We start from the raw sequence: 21,781 nt of genomic DNA, 5'->3' as shown, positions 1-21,781 counted from the left end.
TACTAGCTTTACTTGGAAACTTATTTTTTCATCATTTAAGGTCAGCCTTGTGCAAAGTTTCCCACTAAAACATGGTCCTAAGAGAAACGAGTATCTCTGGATGTTTTTTAGGTCTGCCGCCAATAATCTGGCCAAACACAGGCAGCAGGGACACCGGTGGCCATGGCCGCATCCTGGTCAGTGACTACCATGAGGCCACGTGTGGTGCGTCACACAGAGGAGAGGAAGAGGATTGCTCAAAAGGCCAAGCTGCTGGCGGGTCTCTAAGGGAAGAGCTGGAGGGTGGATGCCTAGAAAGGCTTGTGTCTCTGTACGTGGGCAGATCAGGTGGGCGGCGTGTAAGCAGGCAGGATCAGAACCTCCCTAAGATGTGCAATGAGGCTCCCGTTCTCCTGAGGAAGGAAACCAAACTTCACCCCACTTAGGAAAAAGAGCAGAAAGAAAGCTTCAAGTCCATACCCTCCATAATTCTGGAACAGATCCAGGCCCGGGGCTGCATCTGACACGAAGCGATACAACCACCAGTCATGTTCTCACCGAACCTTCTACTGCCAGTGTCCACAAATCCGAAAGGGGCAGATTTTTGGGCTCCCTGACTGGTTTCCATTTCAGAATCCTGGGCATGCCCAAATGCTGGTTTCTACAGCACAGCTGAGTTCAAGGACAAGATTACTCTTTCCTAAATGAGAAGAAATCTTGGGCTACGAACTCATGGTGTGCTGATTAACTTCAAGGCACTCCATTTCGCATGGGGTGCGGCATTACAGCCCTGGGTTCCCTCCCTCTTCAGCTGAGTGCTCTTCTTCTCACTCAACTCACTCTACAGCTCTCGTTAATCTATCACCATCCCAGACGCAGCCCCAGAGAGAGCACCAGTTCGGCACCATGGCCTTAAGTCCCATGGAGATGTTTCCTGGCCAGGGCGCAGGCTGCTTATCTCCCACTCCTGGTCACCACTGCTCCCCATGACAGCCAGTGAGCCAGCACATATATGTCGGCCCTTGCCCAGGACCCTGTTGCTCAGTTCTGCCTTACCTCCTCTTTATTACCACGAAATGAGAGCACATTGTGTATGATCTACATTCCAGATCATTCCAGACCCCAGGGGGTTGGCTTCCTCTCCATTCCCTCGAGTGGAGCAGGTCTCAGGCAACCCACTCCCCCTTGTGCCATGGCAACTCTCATCGCCCAGCATTCCTGTGGCCAATGTCTGCCGGCCATCCCGATCTCCGCCTCCCTCTGGCTGAGCAAGTGCCTCGTTTCAGTTTAGACTCACATACCAAAGACAGGCACCATCTCTGGGGAGAGTCGCAGCCTTGGAAGATTTAAAATCCTTCTTTTTTTTTTTTTTTTTTAATTTATTTATTAGAGAGAGAGAGAGTGCAGCGAGCACAGGCAGAGTGGTAGGCAGAGGCAGAGGGAGAAGCAGGCTCCCCGCCGAGCAAGGAGCCCGATGTGGGACTCGATCCCAGGACGCTGGGAACATGACCTGAGCCGAAGGCAGCTGCTTAACCAACTGAGCCACCCAGGCGTCCCAGATTTAAAATCCTTCTAACGCTCACTCTTTAGAGAAGTCACGCAGTGGCTTACAAGTTCTAAGAATAATCAGAGTCCAGATGTTCTAGGTCCTACAAGGTTCCTGCTAACTTGTGAAGAAATGTCAGTACTCAATAACCTCCAGCAGAACGTTCTACCAGACAGCAGAAGGGCAGGGATAAGAGAAGGAAACACAGTGCAGCAGGTAAAACGTGGACTCTCACGTGGCTCACCAGCAGAGACTGAGTCACCCTTGGAAAGGTTTTCTCAAGATGTGTTAATAACCTCCGCGACAAGGATAGCCCTCCACCCCCAACCACGGGGAGGTGTGGGGGAAAGGAAATGCCTTATCAAACATTTCAGTCTTTAAAATAAAACTTGAGGATAAATTATAAATGTAAAAGGCTTTAAATATTTTAAGGAACATAGTCTCTACTTTCCTATTTTATCTTCTGCCCTGTTACTATGTACTCCAATATTTTTCCATTTCTTTCTAATCTATAGTTCAAAAACTTTGAAATTTTATAGCTATTAAATCAAATTATAACATATTTCCTCACTGTCTTTTCCCCACCCCCCTGAAAGTAAACATTTTGCTGACTGCCTGTGAGTTACCCAAGGGAAGAGGACACTGATCCTGCTTTACAAGTATGACCCCTGTGGCAGAAATACTGTTGTCTTCTGGGTTCCCTCTCCTTATCATCAAGGGAACAGGCAGTGACCTCTTCCATCTGCTAACTGAGCAGAGCAGTGTTTGAGCACTCCCAAACTATGCCATCCTGGCTAGCACAACTGGGCTGGGTGCAAGGATGAGTCCCACCCCACCCACTGCTGCATTTCTGGCCACACATGTCTTCCTTCTCCCTCTTCCCAGAACACTTTGAAGAGAAGCAGGAGTATGAACGAGAGTCATATTGCCTTTCAAAGTCCATGACCTTGGATGTAACAATCTCAAGGCATAGTAACACTGTAAGTGCCATACAAAGATAAAGAAAAAAGATTTTTAATGGTTTCTCATGACTAAGAAAGTCTACAGTCCCTTCCCTTGAACCGGAATGGGCTTGTGATGTGCTTGTAACGGACAGAATGGAGTGGAAATGAAGCTGTGTGACTTGCAAGGCTAGGTGTGAAGAGATGACGAAGGTTCTGCCTTTTCCCCAGAACACTGACTTTCCCCACTCCGGCTCTCGAGGGCTCCGTGTTGTGAAGGGGCTAAGGTTCCCCCGATGCCAGCAGTGACTGCTAGACTTGTGAGTGAAGGCTCTGCCAGAAGATTCCAGCCCCCAGCCAATGAGCCTCCCTGCCCACCAGAGGCTCCAGAAATTCTGGAACACATACCAGACATTCTCCCAGTACTCTGGTCCCAATTCCTAACCGAGAATCCACGAGCACAAGGGACTGTTTTAAGCCATTAAGCTTTGAGGAAATCTGTTGTACAATATCATACTCATCTATTTTGATGTCCATATAGGTTTAATAGTATGACATTCTTCAGTAAACTTTTCTAAATTCCTCTCATGCTATAAATAGGTAGGAGGTAAGTGAGTAGAAGCGAGCATGCTAGAACCCAAATGTTTAACGTCTGACTAAATAAAGGGTTCTATCTTCTACATGAGCTTCATACATGCCATTTTTCCTCAAAGCCAACAAAGTAAGGCCTCCAAAGAGATTTTAAGAATTTTTGTAGACGCTAAAAATGTAGACAGATTCCTAGATGATAAAATCAACCAAAACTGTTAGGCAGGGCAATGCAGTTACTTCATCTTACGGAGGTACAGTTTAGACTGAAGATATTTAGTAATGCTATCCCCAAAACTGCAGAGAACTGTGGGAAGTTTTTTTTTGTTTGTTTGTTTGTTTTTTTAAGATTGTATTTATCCATTTGAGAGAGAGAGTGTGTGAGAGAGCATGAGAGGGGAGAAGGTCAGAGGGAGAAGCAGACTCCCCTTGGATCTGGGAGCCTGATGCGGGACTCCATCCTGGGACTCTGGGATCATGACCTGAGCCAAAGGCAGTTGCTTAACCCACTGAGCCACCCAGGCGCCCTGTGGGAAGATTTTTAAACACAGACATGCAACAGTCTTCTGGGGATGGTTCAGGTGTGATGTAACCTAAGGCCATGAGAGTGAGTAAATTAAATAATCTTGCAAAGGCCCCTCCGCACGTACCCGAGCTTCCGACCCTCGTGGTGTCTGTTTATGAACACATAAAGAAATAAAGCTCCAGTGGAGAAATCAATTTACAGGTGGGTCTGCTTATTTAAAATCTGCTAAGTATATAAAATGTGTTTGATCATTTCATAAAATTCAGCTAATTTTTAAAGTTAAAAACGTGTTTTTTTAAAAAGATTTTATTTATTTACTTGAGAGAGAGAGAAAGAATGAAAGGGGAAGAGGGAGCACGAGCAGGGCGAAGAGAGAGAAGCAGGCTCCCCACTGAGCAGGGAGCCCCATGCAGGGCTCAACCCCAGGATCCTGGGGTCATGACCTGAGCCGAAGGCAGGTGCTTGACTGAGCCCCCCAGGCATCCCGAGTTAAAAACATGTTTAAAAGTACTGTGTTCGGGGCACCTGGGTGGCTCAGTGGGTTAAAGCCTCTGCCTTTAGCTCAGGTCATGATCCCACTGTCCTGGGATCCAGACCCCCATTGGGCTCTCTGCTCATCGGGGAGCCTGCTTCCCCCTACCCCCTTCCCCATCCCCCATCTCTCTCTGCCTGCCTCTCTGCCTACTTGCGATCTCTGTCAAATAAGTAAATAAAATCTTAAAAAAAAAAAAGAGTACTGTGTTCATTGGTAAAATGACATAACTAAAAGCCTAAAAATGGAACTTCTTTTTCCATTTTATTTCTTTTCAGTGTTCCAAAATTCATTGTTTATGCACCACACCCACTGCTCCTTTTTCAAGTTCGTTTTCCCTCTTTATTATGTGTCTTCACCAGTCTGTCCTCAGTACTTGGGAAGATGAATCCTTTAAATGGGTTGGTTTCCTACTAAGGAACTTCATGGCCCATTCTGTACATCGAACTCACGCGTAATCCAATTAATTCGGGCTACAGTATTTTTCCGTCCAGAATAATTCTGTAGACTGTGGGGAATGTGGCTGCTCTGGCTAACATTTCCAATCAGCCTGGCACTCACTACCCTGGAAGCTGGTATGCCCAATGCTGGCACTAACAGACGAAGTTGGCTGATATTTTCATCTGCCTTCTAATTAATAAATTGGAAATGATCCTTCCTGTTCCTCTTTCCGACAGCTTCATTTCTGGCACAAGGAAATCAGAATGGCCCCCACAAGGGCGTTAGCATCTGCAGTGAACCACCTCCCTCTGGTCATGAGAACTCTCCCTGATATTCCCTGATCTATGGCCTCTTGCTACTGACCTCCTTCTCTTTCTGGGTCTTTCACAGCCCCGCCCACTTGCCTTCCGGGGCTGCTCTTAGTTTGGTAACTGTCTGGTAACTAAGCCACGTGAATTGGGTTATCGGTGGCCCTGTGCTCATGGCCCCGGGGCTGCTGGCTCGAGACAGGGACTGTGTGACTCTGGGCCATGGCCCTCTCTCTGTAACAGCAGAGTTTAGCCTGTCAAAAATGGCAACGATAAATCAAATAAAAAATAAAGTTGCACTCGCCAACTGAACTATCGCCAGCCTCAAAGATTTAGTCTGCGAGGGCGTCTATATTTAGAAGTTGTTCCAGCACGGGCTGACCCTAGGCAACATCAAAGATAAATGTTGGCTTGAGAAATAAAAGAGCATGTATGTGTTCAGCACAACCATACATAAGAAGGGGTTCCTAACAGAGATGTGGGGACGTACCCCATCTGGGTGGATTCAAAGGTTCCTTGTGCCAAACTTCACTCTCCCCCCAGTGATGGCTCTTTCATTTGGAGCGTTCTGGCATGGAGGAACTTTCAAAGGTAAGGCAAGGGGGTGGGATAGTTTGTGTTCCATGTTACTGAATAAATACTGCATGCATTTTATCCTTTGGCACGCCAGTTTTTCCTACTAGTGGGAAAGGCTCAGGTCCTCGGATTTAAGACCAACCAACATCATGTTCCTATATATCCCTCCAAATATGGAGGGTCATCTGCTGTCCAGTCCAGAATGCGGAGTCTGGCCCAGCGAAGGGAAAGGAAAGCGGCAAGGAAGCGACTGTAGAACAGGCTGCCCTGGGTATTTACTCGTCAGCCACGGCATGGAGTATTCAGCAGGTCCACCTAGCCAAAGCCAAAGGGGCCTTTTGGGGCAGCTGGCATCCAACAAGCACGAACAGCAGTTGGTAAATCAGATGCCATGGACCAAGATATGTATCTATAATTCTGGAGCAGCCAGAAGCTGCCCACAGAGCCTGCTGCCCAAACACATACTAACCCAGCCTTTGTACATGTGACAAATGACACAAAGCAGGGAGACCATCTGCTTCCAGGGTTCAGGTGTCTGGGGCTGAGGTTCCTACAAGAGAGGGCTTCTCGGAACTTAGCTCTCTGCCTTGGTACCTGAACCTCTGAGTTCTTACATCCTTCCGGGCCTACTTCCCTCCCAACAGAAGCTGGAGTGGAGGAAGCCGGTCCCCTGGCTCTCTGCCACCACCCCTGCATGTGGCAGTGAAGGTCTGGGGTGTGGCAAGACACGGCTACCCTGCCAGGTCCCCAATTCGGCTTACGACACTCAGGTGAAAGATGGCTTGTGATGGACAGTGTGCCAAGCGACCTGGGCACCCCACCCTTCCATCTCCGTGAGGGTGCACCCCGAGAACTGAAAGGGCACATGGGCCCGGCAAATGGCACCTCCACTTCCTCCAGGCCTTGGAGATGGCTTGCGGGATGCAAACCCGGTTTTCTCGCTGGACCAATGCCCCGCAATGTGAGGCCGTGTGGCACCTTGGGGTGGCCGCATCCTCTGGGAGCTCTTCTCCCGCACGGCGGGGGACCCGGCAAGTCACTCTGCTTGCTGAAGCGCCAGTCCCTTCCCTGAACCTCTGACCAGAGAAGCCATGGGCAAACTCCCTCATGCCAAGAAGCGTCCCGCAAGATTATCAGTACTAACGATGCAACACCCAAGCTAAAAAGTAACCTGTTCCATAAACTGGTTACCAAGCATCACGGGCCAGCTCACTCCCTAAATGAGCTAAGCTGGCTCCTCGTAAACTGGAGGTCGAAGCAGCGACAATCCCGGGCCTGCTGTCAGCTCCACGAGGTTTCCGCAACAGGACTGCTGATGCACTCTGGCTGGCTCACGGGTCCCCAGGGCTGTAGGGGCACTACCTGCGACTGACCTTTTCTGCTCTTTCTACTTCCAATGATACTTCCCTTGACTTCTGTGGCATTTATTTCGTTCTCAGTCGCCTGTGTTTTACAGCTGTGTTGGCTCATTAGTCACCGCACAGACAGATGTGAAATTCCTATTTGGGCTAGCTGAGTCACATGTGAGAAAGATTCTTGGGAACTGTACTAGTCACATTCCCACAAAGCTATTTTTCTGGTTCTTTCGTATGCTCCCTACATGTCATGCCCAGAAGCCAAGCTAATGGCAAATTAACATCTATATATAGCACAGACATCGTGTTTGTTTAGTTCAAGCTGGAGACGCTGGCCTTAGGGCTCCTCTGTCGAAGTTCCTCACAAGACTGTCATCCAATCCTTCTGCCGGCTGACTTTCCCTACCCTAGACCCTGATAATGTGCTTAGGTGACATGAAATACTCAGGACACTGCATCTGCTAGTCCCCAGGCTCACCCACTGAATTCTAACCCACCGGGGGGGGGGGGGGTGACTGACATGGATTCCAAGTGGAGAAGAAGAGGCCCTGGGGCAAGGTTACTTGCTTGACTAGTTACAGACCAAGCAGAGACTATTAATCCAGGTCTCAGTGAGGTGAACACCATGTGACCGACATCGTCATCAGTATGAATCCATGTCACACAATCCCAGCAAGGCTGTGGGAGACATGCATTTGCTCTGACAGACCTGCTGCGCCAGTGCCAGTCAGACTTCAGTGTGGCACAAATGAAAACCTTATCTAAGAGTAAAACTCTCAATGGGTTTCCATAAATACTGCCTCCACAGAACTTAAGTTTTCTAAAATGGAAAAGAAAGTTCCTACTTGACTGTGAAGTTTGCTCTTTTACTCACGTTTTCCCCCCAGAAAAGGCCAGATCGCCATCCCTTAAAACAGACTGGGCAGGCCTGGAAGTGCCAGTCAACGCAAGGTTCCTAATTCTTTTCAGAAGAGCCCTCCCCACCCTAGAGATATCAGTGTCCTCAATCCAACCCTCTTAGCTGCTTCTAGAAAAAAGCTCCCACCCCTACTAGATAACTCAGCGTCATCAAGCAGATGAAGCAACAAGAGGTCACCCAACTTACCTCAGGTTCATGTTCATGCCCAAGAAAGGGATATGGGCAGGTCAAAGGTATTAGCTCTGGGGTAGCCCCTGAATGGGGTCATGAGCTTTAAGCACTGGTTCCTCCTTCCTGAACTCCTACTCCCAAGTCTCTCCATTGTGGGAAAGAACATCCACCTTGAGAAACCTAGCATCTAAGCCTTGTTTTGCTGTTAAAAAGTTAACAGTTTAATTCTGGATTAACTAAAACTTAATTCATGAAAGACTAAGTCTGTTGTTGTCCCTTTAAAGTCAGTGCTGGGTATAATACTCGAATCTAGCATAAGAAGGAAACCCTCAGGAGACTCTGGGCCTGCTTTCTGCCAGCCTTCAGAATGACTGCGACTTGTAAATTAAAATGCAAACATGGGGGTAAATGTGGGGGTAGCGACCACACTGTGATCAGAAAGGGTCTGTAAAAACACAACAATGTCTTATCAAGTGGCCCAGTAGAAAACTATCTTGAAAATGGCCTTCTGCCTTTCTGATGGGAAGCTCCTGGGGGCGAACACAGTGGCTGAAGGCCCACAAAAAAGCAAGGTCAACTCTCTCAAGTCCCATGACTGAGAACGCCACCAGTCACCTCAGTCACCACAACAGGGGGACGTGACCAGCCACGTGCACACTGTTCCACATTATGAGAACTGACCTGCTTCAGGGGAGAGTCAAAACTGATGGCCACAGCTGAAAACCTAGTGACACCTGTGTGTTCCATTTTGACTGGTGCATTACTCTCTCCCCGTCAGAGTCATTCCCACACAGTCTTAAAACTTAAGGGACTGTCTAGTTACAATTCTCAACAGAGAGTAGATAGTTAAACCTCTTGCAGAACTACTAGTAATTTCCAAGTGAATTCTGTGGAACAACAAGGCAACAGGGATGACAACAAATTCAGAAGAGAGAGAATCAGCTTCCCTCTGGCCGGTAATTGGTAATCAGGTTTGTGTTTTCTCTTTCCCATCAGGGCCACACCTGCTCTTAGAGAAGAGCAGCAGTTAGCTACTGATTGACTATCAGCTCTTCCCATAGTCAACTCCACACACGATTCCAGGTCCCCGCAGAAATAGGCCCGGTACTCACTGATCTCTCTGCCGCTGCTCTTCCATTAGTGAAGGTCTTTCTCTCAGAAACTTGACAGTAGACTTGCCGCTCTTTCAAAATTTCCCACCCATAGTTTTTATTGGAATGGTGATTAAAAAACTGAACAACAACAACAACAACAAAAATATCCCGAGTATTCTAACCAGTGCTGTAGTACATTAAAAAAAAAAATATGGGGACACCCAGACACGGGTGGGGCCATCTCTCTCTAAGCTATGATTCTCAGACCAGCTGTCAGATCAGAAACAGAGTGGAGTGCTAATCCTGAACACAACCTTCTTCAAGACTCGAAGTAATACCTTTCCCCTTCTCAGGTAGGGATCTGCTCGTCCTGCAACCTGCTGTTCTTCTGTCCTTCCAGCCACCTGGACAACAGAGAGGCTTATGGGTATATGGCTGGTCTGGACAGATGCCCTGGGAGAGGAGAGCTTGGGCTCTGGAGGGGGTTTGGGGTGGGGAAGGGAATAACTCTAGCAAACACCCGCTCCCATTCTGCTGCCCCACCATACTCCACTAGGGCACATTCTAGAAAGAGTCCCTGTTACCAGGTGTACCTGACTCCAGAGACTTCCAGGAGAAGGTTCTAAAGGGATAGCCAGAGCCTCACGCCCTCAAACTTCCTGGAGGGCGGATGTTGTTCTCTGAGCATTTGATCTTCTCCCTTCAGGAAGTCAAGGCTTGAGTAGCATGGGAATGTGGGATGCAAAAACCAACACAAGTGAATGGCCTCAGGACTACTGATCCCTAACCTGGCCCCAAATTTAGAAGCACCAACTGTTAGACAGTCCTGTTAGGAGCCTTACTTCTGAAATGACAGAAATGGATTGGTTACTACTGCTCCTATTCTCACTGCCAGGAAACCCAACGATACCATTTTGCAACCTTTCTTTTTTAGAGGGACTGAAAAGGAGAGGCACAGTATCAAGCAAAGGAGCTACTGGATGGAAATACGTTTGAGAAGCATGTGGTTAAGTCTGTTTTATTTATATCCGTTTGTAAGTTTTAGAGGACAGCATTCCATTAGCTTTTTCAACTCTCAGGGTAAGACCACTCCCTTCCCTGTCAGAGACCCCTCCGAGGACACAATACAGTGTTGAGGCATTCAGGGTTTGCTCCACAAGTGCTGAAATATTTAATAAATGAACAGGCAAAGGATCCTAAAACATACGCTTATCACAAGGGACAATCCTAAATAAGGAGTCTGGAGAGAGCCTCAGTGATGTAAATATACATGAGCTAATGGGTAAACTGAGGACTGGAAGGGTCAAGCTGCACATGTAAAGCCTGGAACGGAATCCGCAGCTCCTAATCTTGATGTTCCTTCGATCACACTCTCCTTCCAGGGAGCTCATAATACTTAAAGGCCAGGAAGCGCTTTGCAGAGTCTTGGGTTCAGAGGTTTTTCTACAAGGTGAGTATTAGGCCACAGAATACAAAAGGATTCCTCCTGGCAGAAGGCCTATATAGTAGGTGAGAGTCCACTAACCTGGAGTCTTCCATGAAGCTAAACAGGGCCAATACCAGCAGGAATGAGAAGGTGGGAGAGAAAACGAAGAGGAAAGGGAAGGCTGAAGAATTAAGACGGGAGCAAGGAAAGAGTGGAAAGAGAGCAAGCAGGGAAAAAGACAGGAGAAGGCTAAAAATAAACAGTTTAACACGTGTGGCCACTAGGCCGTAGTGGGTGCTATTGATTATACACGGTCATCAGACAAAGCTTCTCCATTTCATCTGCGGCTGTAGCTTATTTCCTCTACGCACCCTGCCAGGACACTTCCATTCCAAATTCAAAGGGAAGGTGGCCAACAACTGAGTCACCATCACCATTTCCTGTAGCACCTGGGTTTTCCTTGGAGGTTTCCCATTCAAACACTCAACTTCTCTGACCTTACTTAACTTATGAGGCCACGGTCCAAAGCAGCAAAAATTAAAAAAAAAAAAAAAAAAAACCCGAAAAACAAAACAACAAAAAAAAACACCCCATGGGAGACACGCGCACACAGACACATATACGCACGTACTGTACACAGAGCTCGGGGAAGATCTGAAACGAAAAGTGCCTCCTCTTTAGTGGTAAATTCTATCCTGATATAAAATCTCAAGATAGGAGAAAAAACATCAGGCCGGTGCAACACACCAACACACACTTAACACTTTCTGTCGAACTCTCACTTGTCCTTTCGGATGCAGAGGAGATGGCAAGATGTGGCCATGTGCCTGCAGGTCAGTCAGGTTCCCTTCCAACCTTCTGGATTGCCTATAAGAAGTCTCTTTCCACAAGGGCCGTCGGGGTGGTTTCACTTTCCAATCAAACCACCTTAAAATGAAATCCACCTAATCTGTAAAATATCCTGGTCAAGTAAGTCTGGGATTTCACCCATCTGTATGCAGGAACTATTCACAAGGATCCCCGAACAATAGATCGTTTCTTCGGTAACTTGGACTCCAGCTTTCATATGCAACCCAGATGGGAAAACACGCTAATGCCCAAAGTGATGGAGGGCCCCCTTTCTCACATCAAAATTTTATCGTGAGAGTTTTGTTCAATTTCATTTTACATTTGGTGAAAGTATTTTTTCCACACTCAACAAGTCACTTTTTGCCCAAGCCTGAATTCTGAATCTTTTAAAATCTCCCTAAATTTAAGTCCCAAAGACTAGTTAACTTGCATTTCTCCCTAACGTCTACATTTCCTATTCTCGAAACCCTTCGTCTATTTGCTCACTCACAGCAAGACAGAATAGAGCAAGGGTAAATGAGTGAATAGAATTAAAATCTACAGGAACAAAAAGTACAGTTCCTTTTTAGAAACGAAAGGCTTCTTTCTGCATCCAGTTATTTCCTGTGTGAGATTCTGTGGGTAGTGTTAGCTCGGCCAGAAATGCACAGGGTCACCATTCAGCCCAGAGTGGGCTCGAGAGTAAGGAAACTTCACCATGGATACCGTTATAGGGCCTCTGGTGACAGAGACAGCACAGGGGGCACGGGGCGCCTGTTACAGGACGGTCTAGCCCGCAGGGTGATCACACATGCCTCTCGGAGAGTGACACCTCCAGGCATGGCTCCAACTCTCCCACAGAGAACGCCCAACAGTGTAACACCAAAGTACATCCATGGCTTCAAAAAGAAGAAACAAATTATGCTTCCCGAGTCACACTGTGGTTTACCTTATCAAAACCATCTATGCAGAATGGCCCTGAGCGGTCAAGATAACAAAGCAGTTGATTCTTAATAGGAATTGATGGCTGGCTAGGCACTAGGGATTCCATGAGAGGTAAGACCCTGTCTTTTCTTTCTGTAGCATTTCTTGCAAATAAGCCTAGTAAATACATTTAATGCAATTTAATACAATTCATTACAGGGCTTTCGTCCATCTTCCTTTTCCACAGTCAATACTATAGGTTTAAATTTTTCGCTACTTACGTTCTTTTTCCCCCATGTGTTTAGCACATCTTAAAAAAGAATAAAATGGTATTTGTTCAGCAATTTTATTTTTGAAATGGTGTTTTAGATGGATGGATATGAAAATACGCTTACCTCATCCCATTCTAAAAGGTAGTTGGTGATTTTTGAACCATTATCAATTGGTGCCTAAAAAAAAGGAAAACAGTACAATGAGATTAGAGAAAGCAGTTCGCAGACAAAACTTCCGAGCTCTCCGCTTAGTTCAAATACACTATGCTAGCCCTGTGCTCTCCCTTTGGGCAGATACCCCTGGTGGCTCCCACGTTACCTTGGGAAACATTATCACAAATGAATTTTCATACAATTCAACTGCAGAGAGAGCCCCACTACTAAAAAATCATGCCCCACAAAGAGCCAAAGCTGCTTTCCCCTTCGCCTCTACCTTTACACCCACACTGTGCCCTACTTTCTCTGGGGATAAGACTTTCAAGAGGCACTTCAGGAACAGGGGGAGAAAAAAGGCAGCTGAGAAATGTAGATGCTGCTTGGAGTCCGGTGGGTAAACCTGACCCAGACAGGTTCAGGGTTAAGAGTATGTATTTTTTTGTAACTTCCTCCACATAGCATTTTTTTTAAGTGCTTAAGATTAGAAAGCCTTCTGTGCCGCTGAGATTTACCTTTAAAAAAAATGAGAAAAAAATGAGATCTCTTGGGAGGTTACTAGGAGCAATTAGCTCTTATGTTAGCGAAAAGAAGTCTCATCGTTTGCTCTCCTCTTAAAAGCATGCGGAGGTCTATTTCACCGAGAAAACGGGCATTGGACCACGGGAAGGAGAGTGGAGAACTTTCAAGAAGAGTGTTTTGTGGGGCTAGCCCTGCTAGAAGAGGGTGCTGCCGTGGGGTCCCTCACTGCACGAGGGTAGTAAGACGGAGGGAGGAGAAGGCAGCTAGGAGGAGGAGACCAGGGTTCCCCACTGCACCAATGTGTCTGTGCCTGGCCTTCCCCCAGGAAAAAGCAAGAGCTTCACAACTACACTGTCTGGCCCCTAGCTAAAGGCAGCGGGGCTGCCACAACTGCATCTAAAGCCCAGCTTGGCTGTTTGTCAAGTGTGGTCTTTTGTTATCCACTTGCTATCACGTTTAATTTCGTGTTCCAAGAATAAATGATGTGGTAGGTCACTGGGAGACTATATATAAGCCACCTACTCAACTACTGGGCAGGAACAATAGCTGTTGTTTTATTTCTGTGAATAATAAATCATCATCAAGGGCTCAGCAAGTATTTAGTTAAATATATGAAGAAACCCTTCTCCCCTGCTTTCGCCTTCTGGGTCATATTCGGTCTCAAACCCAGATTTCAGGGGAGTGCTCTAGGTTCTATGGAACTGTGATCTCAGGCTTTTGTGGCTCATTTTGGGAGACAGGGATACATCTCAAGTTCTAAATAATGGACAAAATCAAAATTTTAGAGGAGAACCCATTTCTAAGATAAGAACTCTATTAATGATGTTTAGAAATTTCTCTAGAGAAACTACTGCTTCAGTCGTTTCTTCTATGATATCCTGCCCCACCACTGGGTTCTTAATACCTTGAGGGTGGGAGCAGTGACTTTGGTTTTTGTATTGCCCTGTCTCCTACTGCTGACTAACAAGAAGTGAGAAGATCTTGACTGTGCGTGTGTTTGAGGATTCAAGGACAGGTGGGGAGTCGAGCCCTGTCCCCCTGTCCTCGGGCCCCCAGCTGGTGCACTGTGATCAGGGAATTTGTTTTAAGGACATTTAAATGAAAAGTGAACTGAATCCAGAACTTCCAAGTTTCTACTTGACTTCATGGAACAAGAAAGAGTATGTTTCTGATTCACAGTTAAATAAAGGGAGAAAGACAACATGCAATGTTTTCCTCCTAATAAGTAATCTTTTTCTTGAAGGTGCTGCTCTAAGACCTGAATTTCATCCAGGTTTTAAGCTGAGTATGTTATCAGTGATTCCCAACTTTAGGTTTATAAGACCCCGGGGTCCCTCTAGTAATCTTAAAAAGATTTCTTCTATTTTCCAAACAAAATGAATTATAATTCTTTCCTTTAAAAAAGATCTGTTCATGTATGTACATGTGCAAGTAGAGACCATGTTTTAAATGGATGTGTATCTCCAAAGACTTCAACAATGATGACCAGTTGGGCGTTACAACTCTGAAAAGGTAGGGAATCACTGACCTGGATTATCCCTGGAAGCCAGGAAGGAAAATAAAATAGTTCAGATTCTAAGCCAGTCTAAACTTTGCCTTTGCCAAGCAACACACTCCATGTTGGCCAGTGGCTATAAGAACGCAGCTGCCCACACAAGAGGGGTCTCCAGAAGCCCGGGCTTTACTGATAACCACTGCTCTCAAAGGCCTGAATGGATGCCCTGAACAAATTCAACCTCCTACATTGGGAACAAAGTAGGTCTTCACCAATACAAGATCTCCCTAGTCCCCTTACTTCTTTCACACGTGAGTGTATTCCCCAAACACCACAACTCTTTAGCTCTCCCTCTAAAAATTTCGTATCTTAAGCTGCATTTAAAATAGAAACATAGAGAAATAATTACCATAGAGACTGGTATTATAGAGAATCTGCTATTTTCTTGGGAACACACAACTGCGGGTAAGAAGCTAAGGATACGCCATAAAGACCTCTCTTTGGCAAGAGTTATTTGTAGCCAGGAAATTGCATTTTATGAAAACGACTAGACAATTCAGACTTTAAAAAATAATGAGTAGCCCCAGCTGATCTAAGGCCTCATCAGTAAAAGTTAGTTAAGTCTTAATATAGTTAGAACACTTAACATTCTAGGCTGTTTTAAATATTAAATATTTTAGAGTTGCCACTGAAACAAGCCCATGGAGCCAAAACCAACTTATCTCTAAATCTTTCTTCATGAAAACTTTCTACTAGAGTCGTCAGTTCAAACGTCTGTTGAAATGAACGAAACCATTAGAAAGTGATGAAATCCAAGTATCTTAAGTATTCATACCACGTATAATATATTGCTCGAGAACCTGAAAGATTTACCCCTGCAGAGAGAGCTGCAACTATTTTTTGCACTTCTACCTCCTACTGCTTTGCCCAGTCTTAAGAGACAGACCAACTTTCAATATCATAATCATTTGTTTCACATAGTTACTATGTAGAAAATCAAACACGATCACCAGACTGTAGTGCTAAGGAGGGATGCTTCGAATGGCTAGGTGTCAGACACTACCCACCTTCCACTGCAAGGTTAGAGAACTTTTGCTCCTGTGTGCCAGCTTAGGTGGGAAGGGACACTCGGGTGCGCAGCTGTGGGTGGTGAAGCTAACGGGCTCGGAGCAGGATCCCTTTACGGAATTGTACATGGCATACACCCTGAAAGCAAAGAGACAAAGATGGTCAGTGGCAGTGGCCCAGCCCAGAAGATCAGGGCTTTCCAAAGAAGAACAGAATTTACATAGTACACACCATGACTCCTTCTCTTATCTACTGGTCTTGTCCTGACTTAACTACCGCCAGCATCCTCAGGAGATAATGACCTGAACAGGGACTGTGCCTCAACTCATTCTTTCCTTCCACTAGTGGTCAGAATGCATTAAGATAGGCAGGGTCTACTGACTGGAAAAGAATATGCTGAATACGAAAATATCCTTGGGCTGCCTGGGTGGCACAGACAGTGAAGTGCCTGACTCCTGGCTCTTGGTTTCAGCTCAGGTCACAATCTCATGGGTTGTGAGATGGGAGTGTACAGTCTGCTTCAGTTTCTCTCTCCCTCTCCCTCTGCTCCTCCAGCCCTCCCCTACCCACCTCTCTCTGAAATACAGAAATCTTAAAAAAGGCAAGAAGGAAGCAAGGAAGGAAGGAAGGAAGGAAGGAAATAAGGAAGGAAGGAAATATCCCTATCCCCAAATCGGTCTTCAAATATACATTCTAAACTACATCTAAACTTTGTGTGGAAGGAGGCTGAAAGGAGAGTAAGGGGATGGCCGAAAAGAGACAAGAAGCAGTGCTCAGAGTCTACAGACTGGAGCGAGAAGTATAAACAATGGGGTAGAACAGACACCATCTTTAAACTGTTTCGAACACCGCAGAGATTTGGGTGGAAATACGGACATTTCACACACAGAAACATGCTTGCTACTGCCAAGTGCATCTCTGACTCAAGAAAAACAATGTTCAGGTACAGTTTATCCATGTGAACATTTTACTTTTGCACCTGGCACCGAGATTAAAGCTGTGTACTCTACGCATTAAAATGCCAGGCTCAGTGCTGAACATATGGGCCCGATTTCTCCAGAGCAGCTAGGAACAAAAAGCATACAACGTACTGTTATAAAATTATACTTCTTTCAAATAGCATAAAATAGGGTTATGTTGATTTTTTACCATCTTCCTTTCTGTTTTTTCATTTTTTCTTAATATTGAGCATTAAAAAAAATCCAACTTGAAAATCTACTCTTTTAAAAAGACAACAAAGAAACTGCTGCCTAATAAAGATGCAAGGATTAAGCTAATCAGAGTTGGTAAATGTCTCAAGCCCTTAATTCTTAAGGTCCCATTAGAGATGGAAGAAAATTCAGAATCCAGAGGGGAAGTAAATTTCCCAAAGCTGTATAGCTAGAAAGTTGCCTCAACTGAACACAGTTGTGGAAATCTAACTGCTACACTCTATTGCCTACTGTTCATACTCATCCCGCAATTAACGCTACTCTGAACACCCGCAATCCATCTCCCCTCACTCTACACAAAGAACATGAACAATGGCTACAGATAACATTATGGAAATAGGACCTAATTAGGTATGTGATTTGCAAGGTCCTTTCTCCTCAAAGTCAATCACAAAGAATTTATAGAGGTCGTGCATGTTAAAGGTACTAACGCTCATTTCTATCTTACAAGGTAAGATGCATATTTTCTGGATATTTGACTTATGTGCCTTATGGGAGGACACCGTGACATCTGATCCAAACAAAGGATACTTACTAAGATGCTCTTCACCCAACCTTGTGAAAAGAAATGTCCCTTTCTGTATTCACTATAAATATGACCATGATAATAGAAAAGTGAATGGTAGATTTGGCAAGATCATTTCCCTGTATTAGGACAGGCTCACTCGGAAAATGAATCACAGAACATTCCAGACATGGTCAGGGTTCCTGCCTAAACTTTCATAGATTGACTGGATTCTACAGCTGGTGGCTCATGGATTACATCTGGCCCAAGATATGTGTGGAGGAGAGGGAAGAAATAGTGTTTTAAAATATCACAGCCACTTCTGCATGAATGGAAGGACATAGGCAATGGTCAGTACAGAAAGAGATAAGCAGACATTATGCACTCCTAATGAAAGACAAATACCACTATCTAGAAAACCTCTGCAGAAAAACCAAACCTGTATCAGATTAAGCCTAAGCCTCTTTGCCACTATAAAGGAAACACAAGAGAAAATGTTAAGCAAAACTACAGGGATGCAATCAGCCTAATTCATACTGTCAAAAATTCTACAGGATCAAAAAAAACTATTCCAACAAATAAAATTGCAAAGGGACAAAAAAGAAAGGGAGGGGAAACCTACAGATGAAAAGAAACTTATGAGATACCAGCCCAATGAAATAGTCAAACCATGTCTGAATTTCAATGACAACAAAGTGAAGAAACAAAACCTCCATTTTTAGGACAGCTGAGGAAATGGAAACAGTCCCTGAATTTTAAAGACATGAAGGAATTATCCTTTTTGCTTTTTGGACGGGCATGTGATGACGGTCATGTGGTACGCAGATGAAATATGACAACGTCCAGACTTCGCCACAGCTGTGAGGGCAAGAGGAGGAGGTGCGGGCAGCAAGGCAATGAGAAGTTGGGTGATGGGTCTAAGAGAATCTATCAGTTACTGTCTACTTCTGACTGTATCTCAAATTTTCTGAAATCAAAAGTTAAAGCTCAAGCCACCACTTAAAGTTCTGGAGATCTCTCGTTTAGAAAAACAAACCTCTGGTTTCTCATAAAACTTAGAAGTTCTAGGGCCATCTGTACCCCAGTGTTCATAGCAGCAATGGCCACAGTTGCCAGACTCTGGAAAGAACCAAGATGCCCTTCGACAGACGAATGGATAAAGAAGATATGGTCCATATATACAATGGACTATTATGCCTCCATCAGAAACGATGAATACCCAACTTTTGTATCAACATGGACAGGATTGGAAGAGATGATGCTGAGTGAAATAAGTCAAGCAGAGAGAGTCAGTTATCAAATGGTTTCACTTAACTTGTGGAGCATAAGGAATAACACGGAGGACATCGGGAGATGGAGAGGAGAAGTGAGTTGGGGAAAATCGGAGGGGGAGACAACCCATGAGAGACTGTGGACTCTGAGAAACAAACAGGGTTTTAGAGGGGAGGGAGGTGGGGGGTTGGGTGAGCCTGGTAGTGGGTATTGTGGAGGGCACATATTGCGTGGAGCACTGGGTGTGGTGCACAAACAATGAATCTTGGAACACTGAAAAAATAAAATAAAATGAAAAAAAAAAAAAAAAAAACTTAGAGAAGTTCTAGCAATGCAGCAGCATACTTGCATGGTAGTAACCAGATAAAGAGGAGAGCGATTCCCCTCTTGGTGGGGCGGGTACAGTTTAGCTCAGAGTCCTCACCACTTCCTGCTGTCTTGTCAGCACACACACGGTGTCTCAGCTGCCCGGTACCCAGCTCTTGACCCACCTGGGTTCCTAGGAGGAGTCTCAGTTCATAGTTACTGGGCATGTGTTTACGAATTCAGACTATACTCAGGTCAACTGGGTCCTGAATGTTGATACAGTCAGCCCCCAAAATCTACATGACGCATAGAGCACAGGAAAGGAAACAGGGACAAGGACCCACAGGGGGCTGGCTGACGGCAGTGAGTTATCTGCGGAGATCTGGACTCAGTCAAGTGCACTCTTACTCTTTAATGAGATTCTGGAAGTCACAAAATCCACATTTATTAGGCTAGAGAAACAGGAGTGATGGAGGCTCCTGACAGCCAGGTTGGCAGGACGACTATTGATGGGAGAAACAGAAGATCCTGGAGACAGACTAAAAATTTGAGGTTGTTGAAGATGGGCAGTTGTACGGGCCACAAGGAGTTATTTTTCTTGTGTTTCGACTCAAAGAACATTATAGTTTAAATTGGGAGTCAGTGCTTTGCACTTGTAAAAGTCTGTCCACAAAGGAAATCCATTTTCTATGCAATGTAAACGTGCTGTGTACAGTTATCTAAAAGCTGACACAACATCTAAGTATCCCATGATTATATCCTTCAATTAAAGTCATTCAGTAAATAGACAGCAACTAATTGCTCCGTTTTTAGCAGTAACTTTTACAGAAAAGTCTCCGGAAATGATGCTTTAGTCTCAAGAATGCTGTAATAATATTTTTCATAGGATGGTGATGTGTTTCTCATGTGAAAGGAGGATCAGTGGACGAGGATCAGTTTCTTGGTTAAATAAGTCAACAAACAGTTCAGTTCTTTTTACATTTATCCCAGCCAAGAAGAATACATTTTTTCTAATGATATGATTAATCTTGTGTTGGGTTTTCACATTTGTTTCAGTTTAAATACAGACTAAACCCTTATGAAACAGGTGCTCCAAAAATTTCAGAAATTTGCCTCCAACTTCCTCCAGCCCATCTGTGACATGGTAGGAGCCACGGTTTCTAGTCAGTAACACCTATTTCATAATTCTGTACTGAGATGGTCAACCATATTTTTGGAAATGTTTCATCATGTAATTTTTCTGAGAAATGTTATTATGTGGTATCATTTCTGGACAACTTCTTTGCCAAATTGTTAATGCCAATGACTGGAAAACTGCTTCAAAGTTTGTCATGAAATTGCTACCCATTCCATCACTCAAATTCCTGATTACCCCATCATTGTTCCTGACCCCCATGATAAAATGGTTAGTTCAATGGCAGTATTAATTCTAAAATTACCAACTAGAACATGAGTATGGTATTTTGTGTATGTATAAATATTCATATAAATAAGTGAATATAGATGTTTATGTGTTTAAACTCATACACTTACATGTAAGTATTATAAAATATAGTTATTCATGTAGGATGTATGTATGTATGAATGTACTGGATTTTCCTCATTTCTCCCTCAACATATAATCACTCACACACACACAACCTTTCTGTCTCTGTCTTTCTCTCTCTCACACACACACATACAAGATTCTGTACTGGTAGCTTTATACAAGAAATAATACAATGCCCTATGTGGAAGCACTGAATAAATACACTTTGGTAATTATAAACTGATTCCTTTTAAACATTCAACCAACATCAAAACGCAAAAAGCAATTTGTGTTAGAACTTGGTAACAAGTAAAAAAAGTGATGACTTTAGTAAGAATCTATGCCAAGATCCAAGACCTAAATTTTCAAATCAATAGGAGTGTTGCTTTCCTCAATCACCAAGGGAGGGAAAAAAAAAAAGTTGAATAGTTAGATGTGCAGAAATGAACACAAAAACTCACAGCAAAAAATAAGAAAAAAAATCTTTAAAACCTAACATATCTCAGGGCGCCTGGGTGGCTCAGTGGGTTAAAGCCTCTGCCTTCGGCTCAGGTCATGATCCCAGGGTCCTGGGATGGAGCCCGCATCGGGCTCTCTGCTCAGCAGGGAGCCTGCTTCCTTCTCTCTCTCTTTCTGCTTGCCTCTCTTTCTACTTGTGATCTCTGTCTGTCAAATAAATAAAAAAAATCTTAAAAAAAAAAAAAAAAAACCTAACATGTCTAAACATGCAATTTGCCATGTGGAATTCGGTGTAAATGGCATGTCAAGTGCCAGTCTAAACAGCCACAGATGCACGACCTGTAGCACTGAGGATTCCCAATCCCAGCGGGCTGACGGGAAGACGTCACGAGCTGTCTTGCCCAGGAACTGAGGCTAGCTAAGCACCAGACGGCCAATAACAGCATCCATGTTATTCAGAGGCTGCTAATAAAGAAAGGTTTGGATATCAGATGGGTGAACCAACTCAAGCAATACTCACTAGCACGAGGGAGAAAAGAGTTGAAAATGGCAAAAAGCACCGAATGAAGATATGGAATGATCTGAATGAAGGGGAAGGAATCAGAGTGGCAAAATCAAAGGCAACAAGAAATGTAAGAACAGACGCCCAAGACGGGACTTTAGTGTATGACATGAGAAAGTAACTGTTCACTCTACTGAAGAGTGACGCGCGGAGACTTCCGCAGGCCTTCATCAAAACGTGCAGCATTAAGAACTGGAAGGAGGAGGCGGCCTCCTTGCAACTGCTGAAAGAACTCTCTCATCGTTTCCATCATTGGCTCTACAGACTTGCACCA

At 44.7% G+C, this 21,781-nt stretch overlaps 1 protein-coding gene across 1 annotated transcript in view; it reads right to left on the bottom strand.

Moving 5' to 3' along the window:
• The window catches only part of FNDC3B (fibronectin type III domain containing 3B), a 344,111-nt gene that overhangs the window by 64,180 nt on the left and 258,150 nt on the right, over window positions 1-21,781 (bottom strand). Inside the window, exons 10-11 of the mRNA XM_080808436.1 lie at window positions 15,664-15,802; window positions 12,550-12,603 (exon numbers count right to left, since the gene is read on the bottom strand). Coding sequence (XP_080664562.1) covers window positions 12,550-12,603; window positions 15,664-15,802 — 193 coding nt within the window. The remainder of the gene's footprint in view (window positions 1-12,549; window positions 12,604-15,663; window positions 15,803-21,781) is intronic.

Source organism: Martes martes (assembly GCF_963455335.1).
Source record: "Martes martes genome assembly, chromosome: 1".
Lineage (NCBI taxonomy): Eukaryota > Metazoa > Chordata > Mammalia > Carnivora > Mustelidae > Martes > Martes martes.
This window is presented reverse-complemented; position numbering and strand designations above follow the sequence as displayed.